This window comes from Tetrao urogallus (genome assembly GCF_951394365.1).
Source record: "Tetrao urogallus genome assembly, chromosome: 2".
Classification (NCBI taxonomy): domain Eukaryota; kingdom Metazoa; phylum Chordata; class Aves; order Galliformes; family Phasianidae; genus Tetrao; species Tetrao urogallus.
Genome location: NC_136814.1, coordinates 47,653,276 through 47,677,330, shown reverse-complemented (window position 1 = coordinate 47,677,330; position 24,055 = coordinate 47,653,276). Strand labels below are relative to the sequence as shown.

Below are 24,055 nucleotides of genomic sequence, written 5' to 3'. Positions count from 1 at the left end.
CCCCGGCGTACATTGGCGGTCCCATCGGAGTGCAACCGGCAGTGTGTGCAGGGATGGTCGGCTGCCTTCCAAACTACAAATTTAGCCATGGACTTCAGTAGACAAAAGGCTCTTGACAAAAAGAATGTGGGATTTCTGTTCTCTGGTTGAAGGCAGTGCTTGAGCTTGTTGCTGCCGGTGGAGGGCGGCAAACATTCTGCCTGCGTGAGATGCGGGCAAGTGGGTGATGTGCTCAGGACGGTGGCAGAACTCAAGGGAGAAGTGGAGAAGTGAAGGAGTATCAGGGAGTGTGAGCAGGACATAGGCTGGTGGACTGACTCCCTGCTATACATGTGAGAAAGGAACTGGGGTGATACCCCTCAAAGAGTGGTGGATCCTTCTGTTGCTGTCAGGCAAAAGGAGGGGACCTAAGAGATGAGAAGGAATGGAAACAGGTCTCAGCTCAGTGTTGCAGGCAAATCCCATGCCTACCTACCTCGTTTCCCAGGTTTGAGAAACTACACAACAGGTTTGAGGCTCAGGAATTTGAGGGAAAAGTGAGTGAGAATGTGGTGGGAGACCCACCAAGGAGGTTGTCTAGAGTGAGGCAGTCAACTCCATGTCTCAGAATGGCTTCTTCCAAGAAGGAAAGAAGGGTAACTGTAGTAGGCTACTCCCTCCTGAGGGGAGCAGAGGGCCCCTTACCCATAGCAAAGTGTGCTGCCTTCCTGGGGCCCAGGGCAGAGGCATTACTAAAAAACTTCATGTCTAGTTCAACCCTCTGATTATTAACCTTTAGTTATAGTTCAGGCTGGAAGTTATGAAGTTGCTGAGAGAAGTTTGAAGGCTATCAAAAGGGACTTCAGGGCATTAGGGCAGTTAGTTGATGCAACAGGAGTACAGGTGGTATTTTCCACTAGCCCTTCAATGGCAAGCAAGGGATACTGAGAGAATGAGGGAAACCTATCTCATAAATAAGTGGTTAGGAAGCTGATGCCATCACAAGAATCTTTTTTTTTTTTTTTATTTTACTATGGGGGCAGTTTATTCCTGGCACAGTGCCTGTGCCAGGAGAGGTTCAGGTCCAGGAGTAGTCAGGCACTGGAACAGGCTGCCCAGAGAGGTTGTGGATGCCCTGTTCCCCGTCCCTGGAGGTGTTCAAGGCCAGGGTGGATGGGGCCCTGGGCAGCCTGGTCTAGTATTGAATGTGGAGGTTGGTGGCCCTGCATGTGGCAGAGGGGTTGGAGATTCATGATCCTTGAGGTCCCTTCCAAACCTGGCTATTCTGTGATTCTGTCAAATGTTTAGACGTTGTACTGAGGGACATGGTTAATGGGGAAATATTGGTGGTAGGTGTACAATTGGACTAGATAACCTTGGAGGTCTTTTCCACCCTTAATGGTACTATGATTCTGTGACGTACAACCTCCATTAAAGTTATGAAGTAAAAACAACTGTTCAGTGGTAATCACAAAAGTATAAGGAAAATGTGTGTTATTGTTCAAGGAAAGATCAGTCCCTACAATGCATAAGAAAAATAAAGTGATGAAGGTCATTTGAGTGTTACTGTACTTGTCTCTTGGAACAACTGCTCAGGTTCATTGGTAATAGTACCTGTTAAATGCACCATGCATGACTACTTGCTGCTGTTAGTAGAAGCAGGCACCGTGGTTACTAGCACTAAAAGGTGCATGAGTGTAAACAGCCAGAGCAGCAGTAATATGCGAGCATTAAAGCTGGGCGTAATACACAGGAAAAGCATCAACAACTTCAATGGGCTGCTGCTTCCTAGCAGGCAGTATGTTGTGCTCTCTCTTCATGGCCCTGGGTTCACATGACCACCATGATGTCTTCTAATGGCTTTCGAGTCAGTGCAGGCACAGTGGCATCTTTCTTGGGATAGCCCACAGGGAGCAGCAAGAGCAACTTCTCATTGGCTGGGCGCTGGAGCAGCGTCCGCAGCTGGGGACCACAGTTCAGGGGTGTGGTGGTCACCGTGTACAGACCGGCATTCTGCAAGGAGACAGGAGCAGAGTGAAACAAAGGTCTGTGCTGGGTGCTTTTGTAATCATTATTCTCCTGAGACCTGCACACATTCTCATACTGACTAGCCCAGAAATACTGCTTTATTACACTCTTCTGCAGGCTTTAGAATATCCGATTTATTTGTTGCCTCAGCAGTGCCATGAAAGATGCCTCCAGGAAAAACAACAACAACAACAACCAAAAAAAAAAAAAAAAAAAAAAAACAAAAAAAAAAAAACAGCAACAAACCAGCATTTTTCCACTGCAGCAACAGCCCAAGCTAATGGCAATAGCTCTTTTCTCTAACATACCTGTACTTTGTATGGCAGGAGTCTGCCTGTGGTGTGCATCGTGATAGGGAACCTGCAGCTACAGTGAAGATGAAAATCTTGTGGAGATTTCACTTGTGGAATATCACCCCAGAGAAATGTTTCGGTTCTTAAACTCAGATTGTTGGCAGGAAGATGTCTTACAGCTTTCCGAATGTTTGTTCCTGCTCAAGTTCTGTACCTCACAGGGATAGGAGACACAGACTCTGCCTCAGAACTTTTCATAGGAGTCTGTGATAAACATTCTGGCTTGCATCAGAAACCAAAAATAAGTTTGTGCATCACTCTGCCCTCAAATGAAATCTCACAAAAAAAAAAAAAAAAAAAAAAAAAAAAAAAAAAAATCTGACAAATAAGAAAGAGCTGACACTATCCAAAAATCATTACCACACAGCTGAGGTGCTTCTTGAACATTGCGCACGTGCATTTCAATCTCTTCCTGCATGTAATGCAAAGCATGTTGGTTGGCTTTGAGATACCAAACGCAAACACTAAGATATGCTCAGGCAAAGTGGCTCTCATATTCTGTGATCTTCTGAAGAGGAGAAAAGCTAACAGTAGTCCATGGCACTGTGCCATTTAGTGTTGTAAATTAACTTCTAAGAGCTGGGGAAGAGATAGCACTAAGGAGCCTAACAGTGGGTAGGGAGTCTCAGAAGTCCCACCCGATGGTGAGCTGGCAGAAAGTGGAGTTTTGTCACTCCTACATCTACTAATTTAGGCTCCTGTGACATAGCGCTTGTTCTGCTCTATTCCTTGTGCATCCCCTTTGCTGTCAGCTCTATGGGGAGAAAATAGACACTCCCGTGCAGCTGCACAATAGCAATACCCCCAGTGATGTGCATCTGCATCACCCTCTTCTCAGACATCCCATCCTGAAGATTCTCCTAAGGAACAGCAATTCAGGCAGGGAAGCATCACTCAAAACAGAATGGAGGAGAAATGGCAGTTCCCAGTAGGGAACTGGCCTAATATAAGAGGTGTCAGCTTGCAGTTATCCTGCTGACAGTACAAGCTAACAATCAGAATATCTTCATTATTTAAGTACTTGTGTGAGTACATCAGATACATCAAGCAGAAGTGAGCACTGAGAAACCACAGAGAAAATCCAACTGGTTGGTGTCAAGCATGCTGAGCTTTAGAAATCAGTACATTTTCAGAAATATCTCAGAAAGACTGATTGAAATAGTACAGTCTGTTCAGTAAAATATGTCCCTGATATTTTTTTCCAGCATTGTGAACTAAATCGATTCAGGGTCAAGTCATTTTTTAGAGGTTACTGAAAATGTGGTGCTGTACAGCCATACTTTGGTAACCTACAGACCTTTATCATCCCTGTTAACATAAAGCAGAAACTACATAAGGCAGAAACCACAGATGCTAAAGCCTGTGATAAGAGGACAGTGACAACTCTAAAAGTGAGTTGCATTGCATTTTTCTTCTTCTTAAGCAGTACTGACAATAGGAATCAGCACAGACAAGGGCCTATGCAGAGTAACTTTAAAACTCAAAATTAAGATGTACTGCCAGGATTTGGACAGTCTGGAGGACTGAATGTTAAAAATTGAATTGGGTTCCACCCTTATTTTGGCAGAACACTTTTGATATGTAATTGAAACCGATACAGTGACTTCTCAGTGTGCCAATTCTGTCAACATACCTGCAGGGCAGCAAGCAGCATACCACAGGCAATAGATACACTGATTTCATTGTAGTAGTGAGTCTTCTTTTTGCCATTTGGAAGCCTCCCATACACCTGCTTGAAAATAAGGATCAGATAGGGGGCAGTGTCCAAGTATTCTTTGATCCAGTTTGTTCTGCAAAAGAATATTTAAGACATTTATTTTGCAACTCTTTCACTTTCCCGTAAGTCACATTTGCTATCTGCAAAGGTCCAGTAAAGGTACATGACAATTATAGCAGTAGGCTAAAACTTAAAACATATTCTGTAGAGGATTAAGTATTATCAGCTTAAACAGAAACATTTCTGCAAAATGCCTGAATAGAGTTCTGAGGTTTAACACATTCAGCTGAAGAACTGAAAAGTAGAATGGCAAAAAATAGGAGCTAGGTCTTGACGTCTTATCTATGAACTGGCCTCACAAGCATTTGTCCTTAAGATGGTTTAATTCCCAAAATTTTGCAGACCTGCAGCTCTACCTGTTGTCATCAATGCCAACATTTTTATGATTGTAGGGAAAACTGCTAGAAGAAAAGATCGGAACTGTTTGGTCTAAGGCATAAACCTGAATGTAACAACAAATGTTGCCATCCTGTTACTGGATATTTCAGCCCTATTAGAATTTATTTGGTTCCCAATTTGTCACAGTGGGAATACATACAGAAATTATGTCAGAATTAGGTTGTTCGTTTTTTTTTTTAAGTTTATTTTGTACTGCTCTCATTCAAAACATAAAGAGTACTTCATTTTAGTAGTTTACATAACATATAAGCACCTGAAAAATAATAGTTTTCTGAAAGAAAGAGAACAAATTAACCCTATAAAGCTTGTGCATATGCTTCATTTGACAAGCCAAGACTCACTATATGTCTTCCCATTGTGTAGAGTTAATCAAGCCAGACAGACTTTGTAGGGCATTTCAAAAAATTACATACTGCAAAATTCAACAATTGCATGAAGTCTAGCCTTTGGACTGCAACAGCCAAATGCAAAATTCCTACTAACTATGGGGGCTTCATGCCTTGGCAAATAACAGGAAAAAATGGGAAAAATTTCTGGCAATAGAGATTATATAGAAAAATAAAAATGACAAAGTCAAATGCTTGGAAAAGTCTCAAGGTGGAGAATGTGTAATCACTTTTACTCAAGGGAATTTTATGGATCAGCCACCAAGGAGCTACGCATATTTTTAGGTTTTTATTGCCAATCTTATATCTTAAAAATATCCAAAAACAGAGGAGGAAGGAAAAGAAAAGTATACTAGAAGAAATCATGATAGGATTCTTTTATCATTTTAATTTTCTGGACTATGGTGCTTTCAATAAGATTTTTGTTATCTTGAAAATCAAGACAAAGGCAAACAACAGGGAAGGGTATGCTGAACATTCAAATCACTTTTTTCATCCTTTTTCTGGTAAGATTGAAGCACAGAGTCATAATGTGTAGCCAGAATTAACACTAAAAAAAAATAAATGCAACTCCTGCTGGGGGAAGGGAGCTTCAACTTTCCTCAGACAGGAGTTTGGGAAGAAGCCCAATTGAAAATTAGCGGAAGGGTCACAGTATAGATCACTGGCTGGGACAGCCTCTGACCTCATCTTTCTTCTTTCTCTGCCATCAGGAAGTGGGAAATGTTTACAGTTGCCCTTCTGTGCAGCACTAGAAAATGGGGGAAGTTTGAGGAATAGGGATTTGAAAGAAAGTCTTTAAAAAAAGATTTTAAAAAATATTTTCATATTTGTTTTTTCTTACTGAAAATAAATGCCAACATACAAAAAGAAAAGCATGGATAAAACTCTCAGTATAGTTTTTCCTAGACCAAAACACATCTCCCTCCAACACTCTTAACCAAGTCATCTTTTCATACCTTAATCTCTTCAGGTCATTGACCCATCTATCTCCCATCCTTTTTTTGTAGTTTATTTCTTCTTCTTCTTCTACAATCTCCCGAATCTTATGTTTTAAATCTGGATCTTGCACTACCACAAAGGTCCAGGGCTCAGTGTGCGCTCCACTGGGTGAAGTACCTTAGTATAAGAATGGGAAAAGATGAAGAGGCAGCTAGCAGAATTCTGGGAGAGAGGATGCAGTGAGAGGTATAAGCTCTTCCCTCTGGGCTTTCAACTGATCATCAGAGCAATGGGAAAGAAAGCTGATGAATTGGGAGAAAAGGGCAGAGATATGTTCTAGCACACAACCTCTGCATTTGTAAGTGTAAAATTCCATCCAGTGACTGAGGTTACTGCTTTCAAATCGCCATTTAACAGTTAGGAAAAGTCAAGGATTTGTAAAAATTCATTTGTGGTTCTTTATGATAAGGCAATATTGTGATGCAATATATGCATGCAGTAATGTTAATGCAAATTATTACGCCCAAAGCAGCACATCATCTGAATATGCAACAAATTCAGAAATGGTTTTAGCTGAAGGGCAAAGCTAATAGCTTTCAAGGAAAGAAGTCTAACCACCCGCAGGAATCTGTCACTAGCTGACAAATAAGAGGAACTGCACAATGCAGACACCTGCCATATACCATGCAGGTTTGCATTTGTTGTCCCAAAGACAGCTGGTCTATGTATGTATTCAGTCTCCACTTGCTCATTGAGCCCTGATCATTACACGTTGTCACTACTGGAGAATATTTTAAATGCCTAGCAGATGAAAGCCAGTAGCTGAAGGATATAGTCATCTGTGTAAGCTCACAGAGAAATAGGGTAAAGAACACTGTTCACATCTCTCTAGCTCCACATAAACACTTTAAAAATATTTGAAATTCTTAGATACTTGCTACATTTGCTCATGTGAGCACTGAATTCAGCTTGAGAAACACTGAATAAGAAGCAGCTTGAACTACTAATCTTTTATATTAAAATGTGTTTGTATCAAGAACCTCATCTCTCCCTCAGGTTTGGATAAGAACTGAGGACATTTATGTTTTGCATTGTTTTCTTTTCCTCTGCACAGCCCAAAGCTTTCAGGGTTACAAAGTACTTCATCTGTACTCCAGGCTTGTTCACTTTGCTGCATTTGCTAAAACATGTTCAGTGTTCTAATGACTCCCAGCTAATTAGAAGAAGATGGAGTCTCGTTACAGTGCAGTAACAAAGCTGATTAGAGTTTTAAAGAGAAAACAATGCACCTCAAATGCTAAGAATCTCCTTATTAATAATCCCATTAAGGTCTATTGAACTTTCCTCTAAGGTAGCTTATGAATATTGTTCTGTACTCACAATATAGTGGCAAGTTCACAGAATTAAGATAAATAACGAGTGTCAGACACATTACTGCCTGAAGTCAGTGTTACTAAAGCAGATATGAGATTAGATGAGGACATTACAGTGATGACTTGAAACACATGAGTTCTCCAAAAAATGAAAATTCGTATCTGATCCTCAGCCAAACCATGATCAAGGTCCTCTGCATACATCCCAGTCATGCAACAGGACCATGGCACTGATACTGGAAAAACTGGAAAAGTTTTATTTTTGCTCTTTAAGGGAAACTTTTTCACAAAAAGTAAATCTTAACCATTTACGTTATCTGAAATGTTTCTCACATCTGAGACAAGATTATAAATTTGTCTGAGGAAAAACAACAACAAAAAAATGTATGTGTTAAATAACATGAGGAAATTAGAAAGCACATGAAGTACACATGGTTTGACATTTCTTGAGAGAAAACACTTCAGTATTCCTATCTGAAAGATATTTCACTGAAATATATTTAAATATTATTTAAAAATATCTTCAAAAGTAATGAAGTTTTTTTTCACACTTTTAATCTTTTTCTCCTTTAAGGTACATTAAAACTATAAAAGAAGTGCTCCAAACATATCCCTGACATACAGTCATTGAAGCTGGTTAATTTCCAAGCAGTCAATGAGTCAACTCATTATGGCTTTAGATGAGTCTAGGAAGACTATAATCCAAGTGCCAATTCCCTTGGATTCTTCATATCACTTTTACGCAGTGGAACAGCCATACTGAAGGTTGGTTTTTTTCAGACTTTGAACAACGCAGTACCTACCTGCCGTTCTGATGACATTGTCAATAACCTCCCTGGGGACTGGCTCATCACTGAGAAACCTGACAGACCGCCTCTTATCAAGAAGCTCATAAAATGACCGGGACCTTTTAATCATTTCAGCCTCAGAGTAACGCTCTGCAATGAAGGGCACATGGGCAACATTTTCATCAAGTCCTTGCCACTCTTCATCAACCTCTGCAAGAAAATAAAAGTGGTTAGGGTTTGGGTTTTTTTTTTAGCTGGAGAATGCTGATATCTTTGAAATTTACTGTCATAATGCACTTTGGTCTGTATTGACATACATTGCACTTCTACACTATTGAAAAGCCAAAGTCTGAGGTTCCCGTTGACACAACTCACTGATCCCAAGTTCCAGCTAACATAAAAACTGTTTAAATACCAAGAGCCAGAAGAAAACTGGCTGTAGAACTGTGATCCAGGAATAAGTTACATCCTTCAGCTCTACAGTCTGCGAGCATTCCTGTAAAAGTGTACTACAAGCTGAAACAACACTGAAAAGGTGGGCAGATTTTCAACCCACTTTTCTCAGTAAGCAAATCTGAACACGTATATGCATTCCCAAGCAGTCTAATAAGAAAAAAATCAATCAAATTGCTGAAGCTAAGAAGAGAACTTAACTATCAAGATGTGTAAGATTTCCTCTGAAGAGCTGAATGTCAGCTTCTTCCTATGTTCATGTTTCATAGGCTATGTGCAAATGGGACTTTGTGGTTAAGTTCTTTGGTTTCATGGGACTTTCAGCAAAAGGGGAAATGGGTAATAGGCATTTATACTTAGGATAAGTAGGGTGCAGGGTATTGTGTTTCTTGTTTTTAATCTAAGAACTCAGAATGATTCCTAATTTCACTGAAATGAAGTTTTTCTTTCTTTTTTTAATACCATAAAATACATCTTCTGCTCTCTCTGAAGTCTATTTTTTCTCCTCAGTGTTCCTAGAATGAACAGTGGCATTTTTTTGCCTCTGTAATATGGAAGTTAAAAGCATTTAAATTTTGCATTTCTGCCAGTCGATAGTATTGAGCAATCTGCTACAGAGGGCTGAGTCAGGAAAAAATATTCCAGTTCTTTTCCAGTTGTCATTAGGCTGTTATTTCAAAATCATAGCAGTCTCCATTGCAAATTCAAACAGCAGCTAATTCTGTGCTTTTGTAGTATGTAGTTGCCTTAGAGACCAGGATGATTTTTGTTAATTTTATAAATACCAGTGAAATATTCACAAGCGTGGCTCAGCTTGTGCAAGGGGATGCAATATATCCAGTTGCACATGTTGAATCTAAACAGTGATTCTGAACCCCCCAATAACATATGTTTCTTTTTATGTGCAAATAAATCACCCAGAAAGTTTGTTCCTTTTAGCATTTCACAGCTGTCTTAGGCATGCACAGTCAAGCCTGCAAGAACATGGCTACAGGGCAATGGGAAGCGGAGACCAGGTGTAAAAATTATTTTGTGAGAATCTTAAATCCCAAAATCTCCTCCTGAAGGACTTACAGGCCTGAAAGCTGGATCGCTGCCTGCAGCTGGCTTCTCAAAAAACTTCTTGTGTGTGCAGGTATTTCTGATGTAACCAACATACTCGTTGCTGAACTGAGAATTAAAAGTAACACAGACTGACACACATTGCAATTTTATCTACAGGCTTACATAAGGAGTTTCTAAATGGAAAAAAATATTGTCTTTATGATAATAAAAAACTCTGAAATCAGCTAAGGTTGTGCATGTGTATCATAAGGCAAAAATGTGACCAGAAAACTATATTGAGTTTATACATTGGATTAGTGTCCCAGTGAAAATTTCAAGTCAAACTATATTATTCATGCTTATACCAATATGCTGTAGTGACCATTCCTATTCATTTCCCAAGCTTACAATGTTGAATGTACTGAGAAACAGGAATAGGATACTTCTAGTCTATCTATAACAACTTAGAAAAAGTCCAATAAAAACTTAGCCCTAATAGCTCCTATGTGCTCTCATTATTTACTTTCATATGATGAGATTTTACCAAGGTTCAGAAAACAGGAAATAACATACATACAATGCACTGTACCTTCTTTTCTTTATTTATTTATTTGTTTGTTTATTTATTTATTTATTTCTTTATTTATTCCTTGTGGAGGAAACTTCACAGTCTAACTTCGGCTCCTAAGCTTATCCAAGCCCTGCTTGAACATCTCTTTTTCTACTGTTATTGCAAAATCATCAAAAATCCTTTTGGGTCAGAGATATGGAAACTGGAGTATAAACTACTGAAACCTTTACAAAAGAGGTTTGTCAACTAGGAGTTTAATGCTGGAGGAAATTTGTGTAATCTCTATACCTGATTTTGAAACATGAGGAGAGGAAAGTAGAGTAAATGATAAGCTGTGAATGTCGAAGAATAGAAAGATCAAATTATCTATATAGATGAGTAGTTAGAGAGTTGATCAGAGGATTTAGTTAATTCAAAGAGCATGTTGCTTGTGGACATTTGAATGCAGAGGTCAAGACAGCAAACTGGAAGAGCAGTCAGTGCCTGTATGAGACATAGAATCATATCTCATTTAAAATAAGACAGAACAGGGAGAGAAGAATCAAGCAACAATAGCAGTATCCACTTGGACACGTTCAGGAAACATAAACAGAATTGATGTGGCAGATCAGAAAGAAATATAAAAGCGATATATTTAAAACAAGGGCAGCTTTTTGAGATGCACTGCCTTCTGGGACGGTGTGAAACAAACAAGAAGTTCCCAAAGTCACATTTGAATTAGGACACATCTTTAAGAGTCATATTGCCTTGATTGTGTTGTTACTGTGAAGTACATGGTGGAAGCACATCTTCCTAAATACAGACTGAAGAGGAAAAACTAAGGTGATACTAGAAACAAGGCTTCACAGATTAAGCATTGAATACCTTCATCTGTTCTTTTTATTCTGCAGTGACTACCTTAGCTTTGGTTTCAGTGAGGGGGTAGGACTTCATTTAAAAAAAAAAAAGTGCCTCTGCACTGAGATTATCAGTTAATTCAATTTAATTGTCTACATGACAAGTTAAGGAAATGAAAGTTTCTAATTTTGGGAAAATAAAAGATTGAGAAAAAATAAGTTGAACAACTCAGACTGAAAAAGTCAGGGATCAGGAATCAGAGGCATTTGGCACTACTTCATATCAGAGGTATAAAATTCATCTCAGATGTAACTGGTTGAATAAAAATATTAAGTAAGTGTTGTACAGGCAGCTAAGAATAGAAGTTAAGCAAGTTAGAAAGTATAAAACTTGCAGTATTTTCAATGGTAAAGTTAAATTTTTTGAGGTTTTTTTTCCTGGAATTTTTTCCTTCTAAGTAGAAGAAAAGCAGCTAATCCATGGCCAAGATGGTTCAGTGTAGTAACACGACAGGGGAAAAAAAAAAAAGGGCATATATTTTCAAAGATACTGAACACGTGATGAGGGTGAGATGACTAGTGAGAATGAATGTTTGAGAAGCACCATTTCTGATTTAGAATATCTAATTTAGAATTGCAAGCAAAAAAAAAAAAGTGCTGGAATGCACTAAGATCAGAATACTGGCTGAGGCAGGAGAAGAGCCTAGATGTGAAAGAACTGACACACAAAATCAAAGTTCACCCAGAAATTTTTTTATAACATAAAATAAGCTATTATTTATTCCTTTCTGCCATGAGTTTACCATTCATTCTTAGCAGTTAATGTCATCCATATGCTAAGATAAAAACATTATCAATACCATCTGTTTGGTGCACGCTCTCTATATTTTAATGGCTATGTTTGGACATATTCCTGTTTGTAAGGTCACATTATATAATACTACAAGTGTCTTGTTTATTTGCATGTGTATTCTTTCATTTGATGTACAACAGACATCCTGCTAGTCACTCAATTATCTTGTTAGACACATTCTCAATATTCCCATAAATTCTATTCTGTTGTACATCTCTGATAGTCATCAGGCTTAGATATCCCAAGTGAAATCTCATAATAGACGTGCCCTTTGGATACATTTTAGAATGATGTTTGTGTTCTTCTCAGAATTTCACATGGAAACTTAAAATCAGCCTACAAATCATGTAATAAATTTTGCCTTGGTTTGAAGGAAACACATTTGCTATGAGTTTCTAATATTTTAAACTCACATGAGTAAAACTTGTTTAATTTTTGCTGGCCACTTATTTTGCCCACAGTGATATTTCTATGTGTTACTGGCTCTCAATTTTATATCATTAAGAAATTTCTCTTGTACACTCCTTGATTTTATGAAAGGCTACAGGGTAATATTAATGATTGATTCTGACACTGATCATTGAAAGACATCAACGGTAACTTCAGTCTAGACTGAAGCGTTTGCTTTCCAAACTAGCCCTTTCAGTTTATCCTCCAAGGAATTGCTTCCTACATTTAGAATTTCTCTTCCAGTTCTCTTTTCCAATGAACTGATATGATACATAAAATGTAATTACATGCATACAAAGAAAGGCTGTGGGCTTTTATTTCTAAAGTGCTGGACAAATGACCCTGTGCTTCTTTGCAAGACTGATGGCAGACTGCTACACAATCTGCCACTATAGGAATCCCATTAATGAATCCAATCCTGAACTGAATGTGTTGCTAATGGTAAGCTAAAGGAGATGGAGTGCCTTACTTGTGGGATATAAATAGTTGTTTGCAAGGTGAGCCTGGAAACCCCAAGGATTGATCAAAGATCTTAACCAACAGAAGCATCAAATGGGAAAGACAGACAGGAAGAAAGAATAACATGGTATTGGGAAAGTGAACTCAAGCTATAATGCAGTTACAGAAGGCTTCTGAAGTTCTTCAGAGAAATGAACTGTTTCATAAAGAGAAGAAATGCTGATTTATCTAGTAAATGAAAAACTGTGAGGCAATCTGATTGTTGTTTATAAACCACAGGAGGGTTATGAACCTGTCCTGGGAAAAGTATGCTAGGAACAAACAAAAAAAGGATGGAATGATAAAAAGTGGATATAGACAGAGGTTAGACATCAGGCAGGGGAGAATTTTTAACCTATGGCATGAGGTTCTAGAATAACATTCCAGCAAGTGATGAAAACGGGATCAGGTTTTGAGTTCAATCAGCTAATGACAAAGACTGGAGTATCAGCAGAGAAATAAACACAATGAAGTGTGGTGTTCGTGTAAGTCTTGTGTTTCTAAATGACATAAAGAATGAACTGTCATTAAATTGGAAAACTAAATTTCTACTGTCTCACTCATGTCAATGGTATTATTATTGAAAGATATGGGGAGCTTTTGAACTCAGGGAGAGGAGAAATATATCTGAAGTGGGAGAGGTCAGTTATAAGAAATATCATAAGCAATAAGCACTGAAGTCTGAGATGAGATATTTAAGCCTTTGCACATTGCTTTATATTTCTTACAAACATTACCAAGAAAAGCCCAAATAATTAAATACACAAAAATAAAATCCCTTTGCTAATAATCTCTGCAGCTGATCCTCAAAATAATAAAGTTGCAAATAAAATTCATTCTGATCTTCCACAACACTGTAAATTGGCTCTGTATTTACCTTATCCATCAAGGTTATTGATCTGAATAATATGACCAAGAAAGTGACTTGTTTGTTCCTGATTTGAGCCAGGTGTATTGTAGTAATTAACTACGTAAGGACTCCCTGGACTGAATAGTTTTCTAGAAGTTGCCTTTGCAAACACCTAGATTCAACTGTGTAAAACTGAAGCCATGGGAGACTCGGTACCACCATTCAGAATCAGATGCCCTGCACTAGGAGATAGCCCTCATGGCTCATGCATCAAGATAAGGCTGAAGAAACATGTTTTTAAACGTGTTTTTAATCTATGTCTAATTGGTGATTAGACAAGACCTAGTACAAGATACAGCCACACATACAGACCTTTTGTACCAATCCACAGCATGACTGTCCTTCATTCTGGATCTCATAAATGAAGGAAGAAGATACAGAATATATGGGCATGCAAACAAACCTGAAGTACTTCCAACTAATAACCTACCGACTGAATGCTTGTTGCTTAACCAAGGAACTGTGTTTCTGGCTGCTCTGAGAAATATCTTTCTCTTCAGTAGCTGAAAGCATAACAAAAACAGGCTTGGGAGCACCTGTGACTCTCTCTTCTGCCGTTCACTTCCATTAAGTGGCTCTACTGAGTCTGTCCAAGCAGATCAGCTAATTACATCTAATGCTCCAGTGCCCAAAAGTTTGCCCCCTGAGGGGAAACATCCCCTGCTGGTGCCACTTGAACAAAGATTTACAATGCTGGTGATGCCTGAGCAAGTTCGGTGATCTTCTAAGAAGGTGCAGCATGCAACCTGCCCCTTGAAGTGTTTCAGAAATGTACAAGGGCTGCACAGTATTAGGCTTCTTCATTCCATTGATAAAGTGCCCTTTGGTCATGGCCAAGTATCAGAAAATTTGGTATTTAGCTGCATTTTCCCATTAGAAGGCTGTACAAAATTCAGTTTGTTTACTTAAAGCAGCCTTGGGTTCCAGTTTTAGACAACAACTTAAAAATGCTTCATCTCGTCTACTTCAAATTCTCTCCAGAGGAGCTACCTCTTTAAGCGCAAGCCAACTTGAGACATTTAAGTAGAAGCGAGTTTTTCTAATAAAAGAAGCATTAGTGAAATAGTGGAATTTGCATGACAGGTAAAATACTCTCCACTGTTCAGAAAAAAAAACATCTGTTTACATTCCATGTTTCCATTTTAGCAGCTGCTGTGGTCAGTGAAAGTTTTTACACTGACAAACGGTGAATATGTTTGATCATTTATTATGGCATTAGCTGGATAACAGATCCCTTCCGAGATGATCGTACGCTCTTCTTACTCAGTCTGGGCTTTTTCCTGCTGAGAAAAACCTTCACCAAGCATGGTGCAATTACTTTATTTTATCTGGAGATAAAAGACCTGTCTGTTTTGCGAATATCTTGGCTTTAAATCACATGGCATTAAGGGAAAGATGATTACTTCTTGTTAAAACAGTAAAACAAGAAAGTCTAATTTAATGTTGCATTGCCTGGTACATTGGTTTTACATGCAATCTCCTTTTAGCAATGGCATAGAGGTGTAACTACCTATGAATTTTTGTAAGCACTTTATAACTTAGTACAATTTTGAATTTAGCAACCGCATTAAAGATAGAAAAAACTAACAATAAAAGAAATAACATTTTGTATATGGAGCTATAGCAGAGAAGGTCCTCATTAAGGGCTAATAGATTTGTTTATTCAGGAGATCTACATTTTTAAACTGATACAAAAACCTGTAGTCATAGATGTCACAGTGATAACTCATAGAATTCTCACTTGAACTACCCACAGGAATTTTAATTTGCAATAGTTAAACTAAACTGATAAGCCATTAGAAAAGGGAAAAACAGGATAGTTTTGTATAGGATTTCTTTTGCATTGTAGAAAGGAAGGCATGACATTTGAACTAACTTTTAAGTAAACGTTGTGTATTTGGGAAGTTGTCAACATGGTTTAAAAGGTTCCAAGTATAAACTATTTCTGGAAACTGATACAGAATACTGTCTCAAACTATGCTGAACATTGAGAAACAGAGAGAAATAATGGTTCTCAGAAATAGTTGTATGTACAGAAAACAATATGAGATACAAGAATCCAAGAAAATGACTACATTAATGTGTCATTATGGGAAAAAAAAAAAAAAAAGCTTTTGAAACCAGCATGAGTGAATAAGCTGTATTAATTTTAAGTTTAAAAACTTCAGGAACAGAACCGCGTAGATTTTTATACCATGAAGAAATGAAAGGAGATTATGGAAGATAATGAAGAAGCAAAAAAGAAGGAAAGGTATATCTTATGCTCATACTTTTGTCCAAGATGAGAATTGGGAACCACTACTGCAAGAAAAGGCATTCTATTTGCAGCTTCAAATATGCTGTTGAGTGAATAGAGATCAGCATCATCTTAAAGATATAAGAACTACTGTTCTTAAAGATATGACTCAACATAGCTCCAAAATGATCCCCACTCTAAACCAGCTAAAATTCTTACAGACATTCATAACTGTAACAAAATTATTTCCTTTTTTTTTCTGGGGGTGTTGAGATCAAATACAGACTGTGCCACATAGCTCATGTAGGTAAAGTAGGATGAGGTGCCTACCAAGTCAGCCTACAGACAGAAGCTCTCTCTCCTTCCAGAGTTCCCCATCCTAGGAAAAAAATTTAACAATATCCCCTTTCTTTCCTATATTTCCCACAGAATCCCTCTTAGATCTGAGATCTGCTGATCATGGGGCATACAACAAACTTCGAAAATACATTTTCTTCTTGCGCCCTGACCCGTCCGTCACCAAGAGGGACAGGACATAAGAATAACCTTGTTCCATCAAGTTGACAAGCATAGTGCAGCATAGCACTATGCATTTCTATCAAAGTGAAGAAGTCCAGAAGTTTGCATCTCTATTCATATTAGAAGACCAAATTCAAGCAATAAAATTGCTCATTTGTAAAAGATTTTTCTTACCTTCTTCCACTAAGTGGTGATCAGTGCCATCTCTTAGATCTTCATCCACCCATGGACGAGGTATGGGCTTACTTCTAGTGTCACCTTTTTCCTTCTCTCTTTTAGTCTTCTTCAGTATTACCCCAATCAAAACACATATAATTGCTATGAAGACTGGGGTTAAGGAGGAAAATAATGTCATGACTACAGAAATGTGGAGACTTCCAAGTTCAAGTTTCTCTTCTGAAAAAGAAAAGATGAAATGGAAAGCACAGAACCGGTGTGAGCAGAAAGGGGTGGACCCAAGGTTCACTCCTCGACCCTATCTCACTTCTGCTTTTCAGCCACTGCCCCCACAGTCTGCTCTGTGATGTTCTGTGGTTAAGCAGGCCCAGATTTAGCTATTTTGAAGTAAAAAAGTAACAAACTGCTTACAAACAACTAGCAGAGGCACTGACCACGTACTAACACATAAATGCTGACGTGCAAAATAAATAAAGAGATCTTTCAAAATCCTAGCCTGAGGCAAAACGCTCCTTCCCCTTATTTTTTCAGTTACAGTGATCCCAGTAATCTTGCTTGTAACAACAAGTGTGAGAAAGAGCCAAGCAGGAATGTGACTTTTAGAAACTGATGACATCTCTTCAATGTTTAACTCAGAATACTTAGTAATATTACACGGTTCCCAGGAAATCAGAGTATCACCAAGCAAACACAGGCTTGCAGTGCCACCCTCGGTGTGTAAACAGGTTGATATAAAAGATAAGTGAAGTGGTAGCATTACTTCAGCATGAAGTATGAATTAGATTGTCCACAGAATCCTGTATTCATTCTGGGTGGCCTGGGGAAAAAAAAAAGAAAAAAAAGAAGAATTCAGGGAATAAAAGTAAGAATGATCTGAAGGCTGGAAATCTATGCTGTGGTGAGTTTTAAAACCGTGACTCAGTTATCTTATCAAAAGATTAAAAAGCAATAGGACCCTGGTCTAATCCAAGAATGGTCAATGTCTAACCCATTTTTAACTCAGTCAGCTGCTTGGGAGCTGAAACAACACAGCAGCATGGAATTAAAGTCTTTATCTGGGACTGCTGGGCCATGCTGCATAATAAAAGGTCAGGTGGCAATGGAGAGCAGAGTGCAGGAACTGACTGCACACAGTTACCAGCACCTACCAGCTCTTTTAGCGACAGATAAGCATCAGCCCTGCCAAAGCTTATCTCACATTGCACAGGGCCAGCTTTGAAGTCTCTGTATGTTAAACTGTATTTTGGATAAGCCCATGCAGGAAAAGTGAGAGCGGTCTATAGAGACACATCCCCATGCTCAGCGTGCCTTTCTGAGAGGTGCTGCAAGCCCTGCCTAGGGCAATCTCCCTGCCTAACCCTCCAGATGAATGCATAATTCCATCAGAGATGAAATAAAGAAAAATTGTGCTTATGTTGCTAATCTAATCCAGTAAAACTGGTGATAGACAGGCATCTGCCCCTGGTTATGAGGGCAAACTACTTGAAAACCTGAGCTATTAGTCTTCTTTTCCAGTCTCCAGTCCAGATATGACCTGGGTCATATGGTTGGGTCTTGATGCCTGATTTCCTGTAAAATAATAATTAATTAAAAAGCTCATCCTTTACAGGAATACAAGGGACAACTATAATCATGTAGGAAAAAAAGAGTTAAATTTATCCTCTATTTCCTTAATTTAGATATTTAATTTCATTTGTTCTCCCTGCTGGCCATCCAGTCAAGGAAGAAATACATCACCTGCTACCAACTGGAAATATCAAAATTGTTTGTGTGAGTAGAAAGAGGCCTACAGTTACATCAGACACCTTTTTGACAGCCCATTCTATGGCAGAGAGGGAAAGAGAAATGTAATCTGAATGGCACTGACTATTTCTCCCATGGGGAACACGTTCTTGTTAACCTTGAATATTCACATGCATATAAATTAGCACCTGGATGCTTAGCAGCTGAGAATCCATCCTGCAGAGACAGGTCCATTCAGAAAGAGAGAGAGAGAAGCAATAAGGCAGGTTGAATTCTATTGTTCAAAATAACTACTTCTATTTGCAGTGCTGGGAACCGTGTAATCTCTCACTCTTCCAGAATAACTTTCGCTTTCTTAGAGATGATGAGATATTAATTTTTCTTTTGTAAAGGAGAGAAAGAAAGAAAACTAAATAAAATTCCATTTGGTATTAACTCAGACAAAGTCTGTATTTGGTGTTATATATTCAAGTCTCTTAACTCGAACTTCAGCCCCACAGAAATCCCACAATACCTTGTTTTATTAAAATCTGATATAGTTTCAATAACTCCATGCTGCAGACACTTAAAATATAAACATGGTGATAATCTGAGGAACTGTGGGAGTAGTGGGTGGACACAGTCAATTTGTATATAGTAGATTTTAATCAGTTTTTCTAAACTCACTGCTGGATTTTCTTCAATCCATGCTTTACATGATTATTATCATGATAAGTGCAAGCAAATTTACTGCCATTATTTCTTCCTTTTTATGGTAAGATCTAAAGCCTAGCAGCTGGATATTTTATTTGTGATTTTCAAAATTGTCAGGAGAAACACTGCAAATACTCCTACACCTACAAATTAAGCTTTTCTGACAAGCTTAGAAAGGAGACAGAAGAATTCAATAAATATTGTAAACACCAAAGAACCAAAATGTTAGTGCATGAAATCATTATTAACATTCTTAAAAGATACAGATCTTCATAAAAGAGCTTTTGGACCAAACACTCTTTTTTACATATTTCCTACTGAATTCTGTGCTTAGTTGTTGTTCTGGAGAAATGAATGTATTCAAGTATCAAATACAGCCCTTTATTTTTTTCAAAGTAAATATGTGTTAAGTGCAAATGTTATTCATAGGCTGCAAGAATACACGTGCATGGTAGTGCAGTGCATTAGCTCTGTTCTAAGCTGTTGTGACTCTGCTTCTGAGGGTAGTGGGACTGACTGACTGCTATTACACCATCCTGCTGTAACTGCACTGAGTGGGAGAAAAGACACTTTTCTGCACCTGGACACGAGCTCTGAGTTCCACAGCTCTGCATCTCCTTTGGATACATCTCCTGTTTCTTTCCATCACTGCTGTGATCTCAGCATATCCCTCTCATCCTGCTCTGGAGAGCTTTAGGGCATTATAATGAGGCTAGGAAAAGACTGTTGCTGAATTCTTGTGTGAATACAGGCCTTTCCATCTCACACAGGCAAAAGACAATAACAGTGCTCAAATTATCAGTGGATAACTGATCAGTGAATTACTGTGTCATGCCTGTCTTGCTGAACTTCATTAGTTGCACACATAGAAGGAAAGTGTGCGCTATTTCTGATACTGGTCAGTGCTCATGCTTTTGTTGAGACCATCAAATGACACAACAAAATGTGGCAGTGAGTGTCCGCATGGACAACTTGCTGCAAACATAATTACAAGCAGGAAAACACGGCCACTGGGAACTGTCTTAGATATGCAAAGATTTTTTCATTGGCATCAGTCACTGAAGTGAGTTCCAGCATGAAGTTGAGGTTTACAAAGAAACAAACAAAAAAATCTTATTCAAATGACACCTGTGATCAGCCACCAACTCAGTGTGTACAGGCAAGGCAAAAGCACACACAAAATACTTAATCCAATTTCCCAATCAACACATAGAGACAAATGTCTGGATCAGCTGAAACTTATACCTCACCATTGGCATTACTAAAAATATCATTAGCTTGATAAGCATCTTCATCCTTCTGATATGTCTAGTGCATACCCTCCTGCCTCCATCAGCGACCAGCTCACAGCTCTTCTGAACAAGGTGACCCTCAGTCTTCTGCTGTCTCTTTCCTCTTCTGCACTCCCCCATACAAATGCCTCCTTCCCTTCCCTGAGTCAGCTGCGTGATCTCTTCATGACCCCCTAGAGATATCAGATATCATGCCCTGTAGCATTAGATTTGATTATCTTTTTCATTAACTTAGCTCGGATTGCCACAAATGTTATTACTGCTTATGAACTAGCTTTTTGAAATCTAACAGTACAGAAGCTAATGCAATTACATGCCATAGCAATGAAAGCACGAGACAACAGTGCAATAGAGTAATTCTTTCCTTTTTTTCTCAGTATAGCGCCCTTCAGTTGCAGGGCAGAAGAAATAACCGAACAGTAGATGATATGATTCATTAATACATTTCTGAAAAAAAAAAAAGTCCATTTATTAGGATCCAGGTTACCAGATAAACCATTACTCATATCTAAGGGAACAATAGCGGCCCTAAAAATATTTGTGATTTCAAAAAATAATTTAAATCATGTATGTCCAACATGTGGCCCACATGCAGACTGGCCCCTTACTCTTGCTTGATACAAGACCACAGGGAAAAGCAAGAATAATTAAAGGGCTATGCATGTGGGTCATTCCATCTAGCACGGACAAAATACATAAACTATGAGTAGCCATTTAGCAGGTGGGAGTGCACATCCTAATACAAGCTGCTACAGCCTCTTCAGAGTAGGAATGTTTAAGGACAAGGAAGGGGATGTCAGTGCCCATCTCTCTATAGCTGGTAAGTTGAGAATGACTGATTCCAGCTAAAAGATCCAATCAAATGAAACCTCTGTATATTGGGCCAAAGAGGGAAAGGCAGTGTCAAAGTAATGAGACATAAGTTAAAAAGGCAGATGCTAGGTGTGTGGCAGAAGCATGTATGTAGATACAGATGAGCATTTATATAGGCCTGAACCAGTTCTATTGTCAGAGCCATGTAATTATAACAATGCCAAAGGCTTCAGGTAGCAGCTTACCCAAGATTCAAGCAGCTCCCCATGCTGGCTCCCCTGCCGCTACTGCTCTCCAGCCTTCATCCCCAGACATGTAGATCCACGTTGACACTAGTACATTTGCACATGCTCTGCTTGCGCCTCTGATTGCAACACAGGCATCCTCCCAGACCTCCTCTCATCATCAGTTCACAGTGCAGGAGAATGAGTGTTTACAGTGAATTTATAGCAGCGCCCTACATGAGCAGACTTTTCAAATGGTAATGTAAATCCAGTAACTATTAGTGGTAGGAAATTGTTAACTGGATCCTTTGTAGCTGACATAAGAAATATTGCTATTGTCATTTTGATATAAAGAAGAAATACAGGAAAAAATATATAAGGAAAAAAAATAGAAAAAACATAGACGGATTTTTTTATTTCCATTTGTTTGTAAGTATTTTTCTGAGTGCTTATAGTGAGGGAAATTGTCTTTCGTTCCATATTATTATGATGGGACAGCCAAATGGCAGCATGCAGCACTTAAAATCAGCATTTCAAAGCCCTAGCTATTCTTGGAATAGCTATTTCTATTACTTCGCTTCTTATTTGCACCAAATCAAAACATAGCAAGCTTGTTTGAAGAGTTCCTTAGCTGATTACATCTGAGCCTCTAAAAACTTCATCTAGGAAAGCACTTTCTAGCTATGAAGGAGAAGAAAGCCTTCAATTCCTATGTAATTATAAACAGCAATGTTCAAAGGGGTTTTTTAGTTGGTGGTGGTGGATTTTTTTTCTTCTTTAAATGCTTTGAATAATAGTTTCAACTTCTTTAGCCTTCTTCTAGCCTTCTGAGGAAATCTATCACAAGGCTGAAGTGCCGTCCTCACCACAGAAATCATTTGCAGCCACTTCTCTGTTCAACATCTCTCACCTTTCAGTTTGCAGTTCCAAATGAACTGTGGACTGGACACCCTAGAAATACCTCCAAACAAAACCCTTCCTACCATATGATCAGTAGCACCAATGGCCCAACATTAGCTGCGACTCTGGTTCAGCTGCATAAAGGATGATGCTAATCCAATGCTTTCCTCTGCTTTGCTCCAACATTTGTTGCTCATAGAACAAAGGTTGAAAGTGAATGTGGCCATGCTCCTACACACGCAGTCTAGATCAGAATAGATACAGACCAGTGAACCTCAGGCAGTCAGGCAACATGGGTGACATATTTAGAGTGTTGGATAGTGTGAAGTACCTTGGTATTTGGGAGAGTGGGATAGCTGGGTGATCAGGTCAGCATGCTCAACAGGGGCCCTGATGGGACCAGAATGCTGAGGGACCCAGTATACTGACCTCTTCACTACCTGAGTCAGCCTACCAAAGATAATTCCCAAGCCTACACACAGCTTAAAGCACTGCCAAAAAGAACATGACGAAGAGATTTTCTCCCTTTGCCATAGGGCCATGAAAAAATATCCCCCAATCACTGATCTAAGACTTCTTGTTCTCTAATGCTGCTTTTACCCAGTGCATGAACATTTATTTCATAACCTGTGACAGCAGCTAACCAGCAAATTGCTCTTCTTGGGCTGCAGTGCCACCACATGCCAAGTTGCCAAAGAGTAACTAATATTTACCCTTTTTTCTCCTGGGGAAAGAATCTGCTGCTTTCTCTTCCTAGTCTGCAGAAGGGCAGTATATCTCACAGTAACACTTAGTCCAAAACCCCATAATTGTTCAGATCATTCATTCAAAGTATACACTTTATTGCTCTCTGAAACTGGATGAAAGTGGACTGTTTGAAAAATACAACTCTGTGGTACAAGTAAACAGTTTGAAGTTTGCTGTTACACTAGTCAGTGATTTGTGCCTGGAAATGGGTTCAGCTGCTTTTTTTTTCTTTCCTTGGGATCTTTGGGATCTAAAAGTCTTCGAAGAGTTCATCCTCTAATTAAATAGGCAAAATCCTCTCTGCTTCCCACTGTGTTGCACTTTCCTTTGCTGTCTCAGTAAAACAACATAAAACCTCAAGCCACAAGAGCCTTTTGAAAAGAACCACAGTATCATCCAGATGGAAAAGACTTTTCAGGTCATCAAGTCCAGCCATCAACCTGATGTATAAAGTACCATCACTGAACCAAGTCCCTCAGTGCTGTGTCTGCCCACCTATTACTTAAATACCTCCAGGGATAAGAGCTACTTTCTGAATGAAAATTGAAAAAACCTCCTGTTACTTCAAAAATTGGAATGTGGTTCTTGGCATTAGAGGAAAAAAGGAAATTGTGACTGTTCTGCAAGATCTGGAAAACACCATGTTCAGAGCCTTGCCCACACCACAGATGCATTATGGCTGTAACCACTGGTACGAATGGAGACTGAGACTCCATAGAGGTTATTTTACTTTAAAATTTATGAATGGGTATTTCTAAAAAATATGACATAGCTTATTAATGTGTAAACTCAGAGATCCAGGCATTCTGCCAGCACAATTACCCTCAGCTTGCCACATTGCTGTGGCCTCTGTTGCTACTAACTGACACAGTGACAGGCTGAGCTGCTGAGTCTGTGATGCTACCAGATTGTTTTGCAACAACAACAGGGCTCCTCTTTATTCTACAGCAGGTTGAGTTTGGGACAGCTTTGCATTTATTGCTGATGCTGTTTCATAGGTCACCAGGGTGCTGCCCTAAAACCAAGCATCTCCCCACTAGAGATCAATCATTTCTTACCTTGAAATCCATG

General features: G+C 38.9%; 1 protein-coding gene across 1 annotated transcript; it reads right to left on the bottom strand.

Annotated features, from left to right (window-relative positions):
* Window positions 1–1,809: 1,809 nt before the first annotated feature.
* On the bottom strand, window positions 1,810–16,750 carry IYD (iodotyrosine deiodinase; the record flags this gene model as incomplete). The annotated part of the gene is made up of 5 exons (XM_079532426.1): window positions 1,810–1,992; window positions 3,994–4,150; window positions 5,882–6,041; window positions 8,041–8,235; window positions 16,570–16,750. 5 exons carry the CDS (start codon window positions 16,748–16,750, stop codon window positions 1,810–1,812), a joined length of 876 nt encoding a protein of 291 aa, XP_079388552.1.
* Window positions 16,751–24,055: the final 7,305 nt, after the last annotated feature.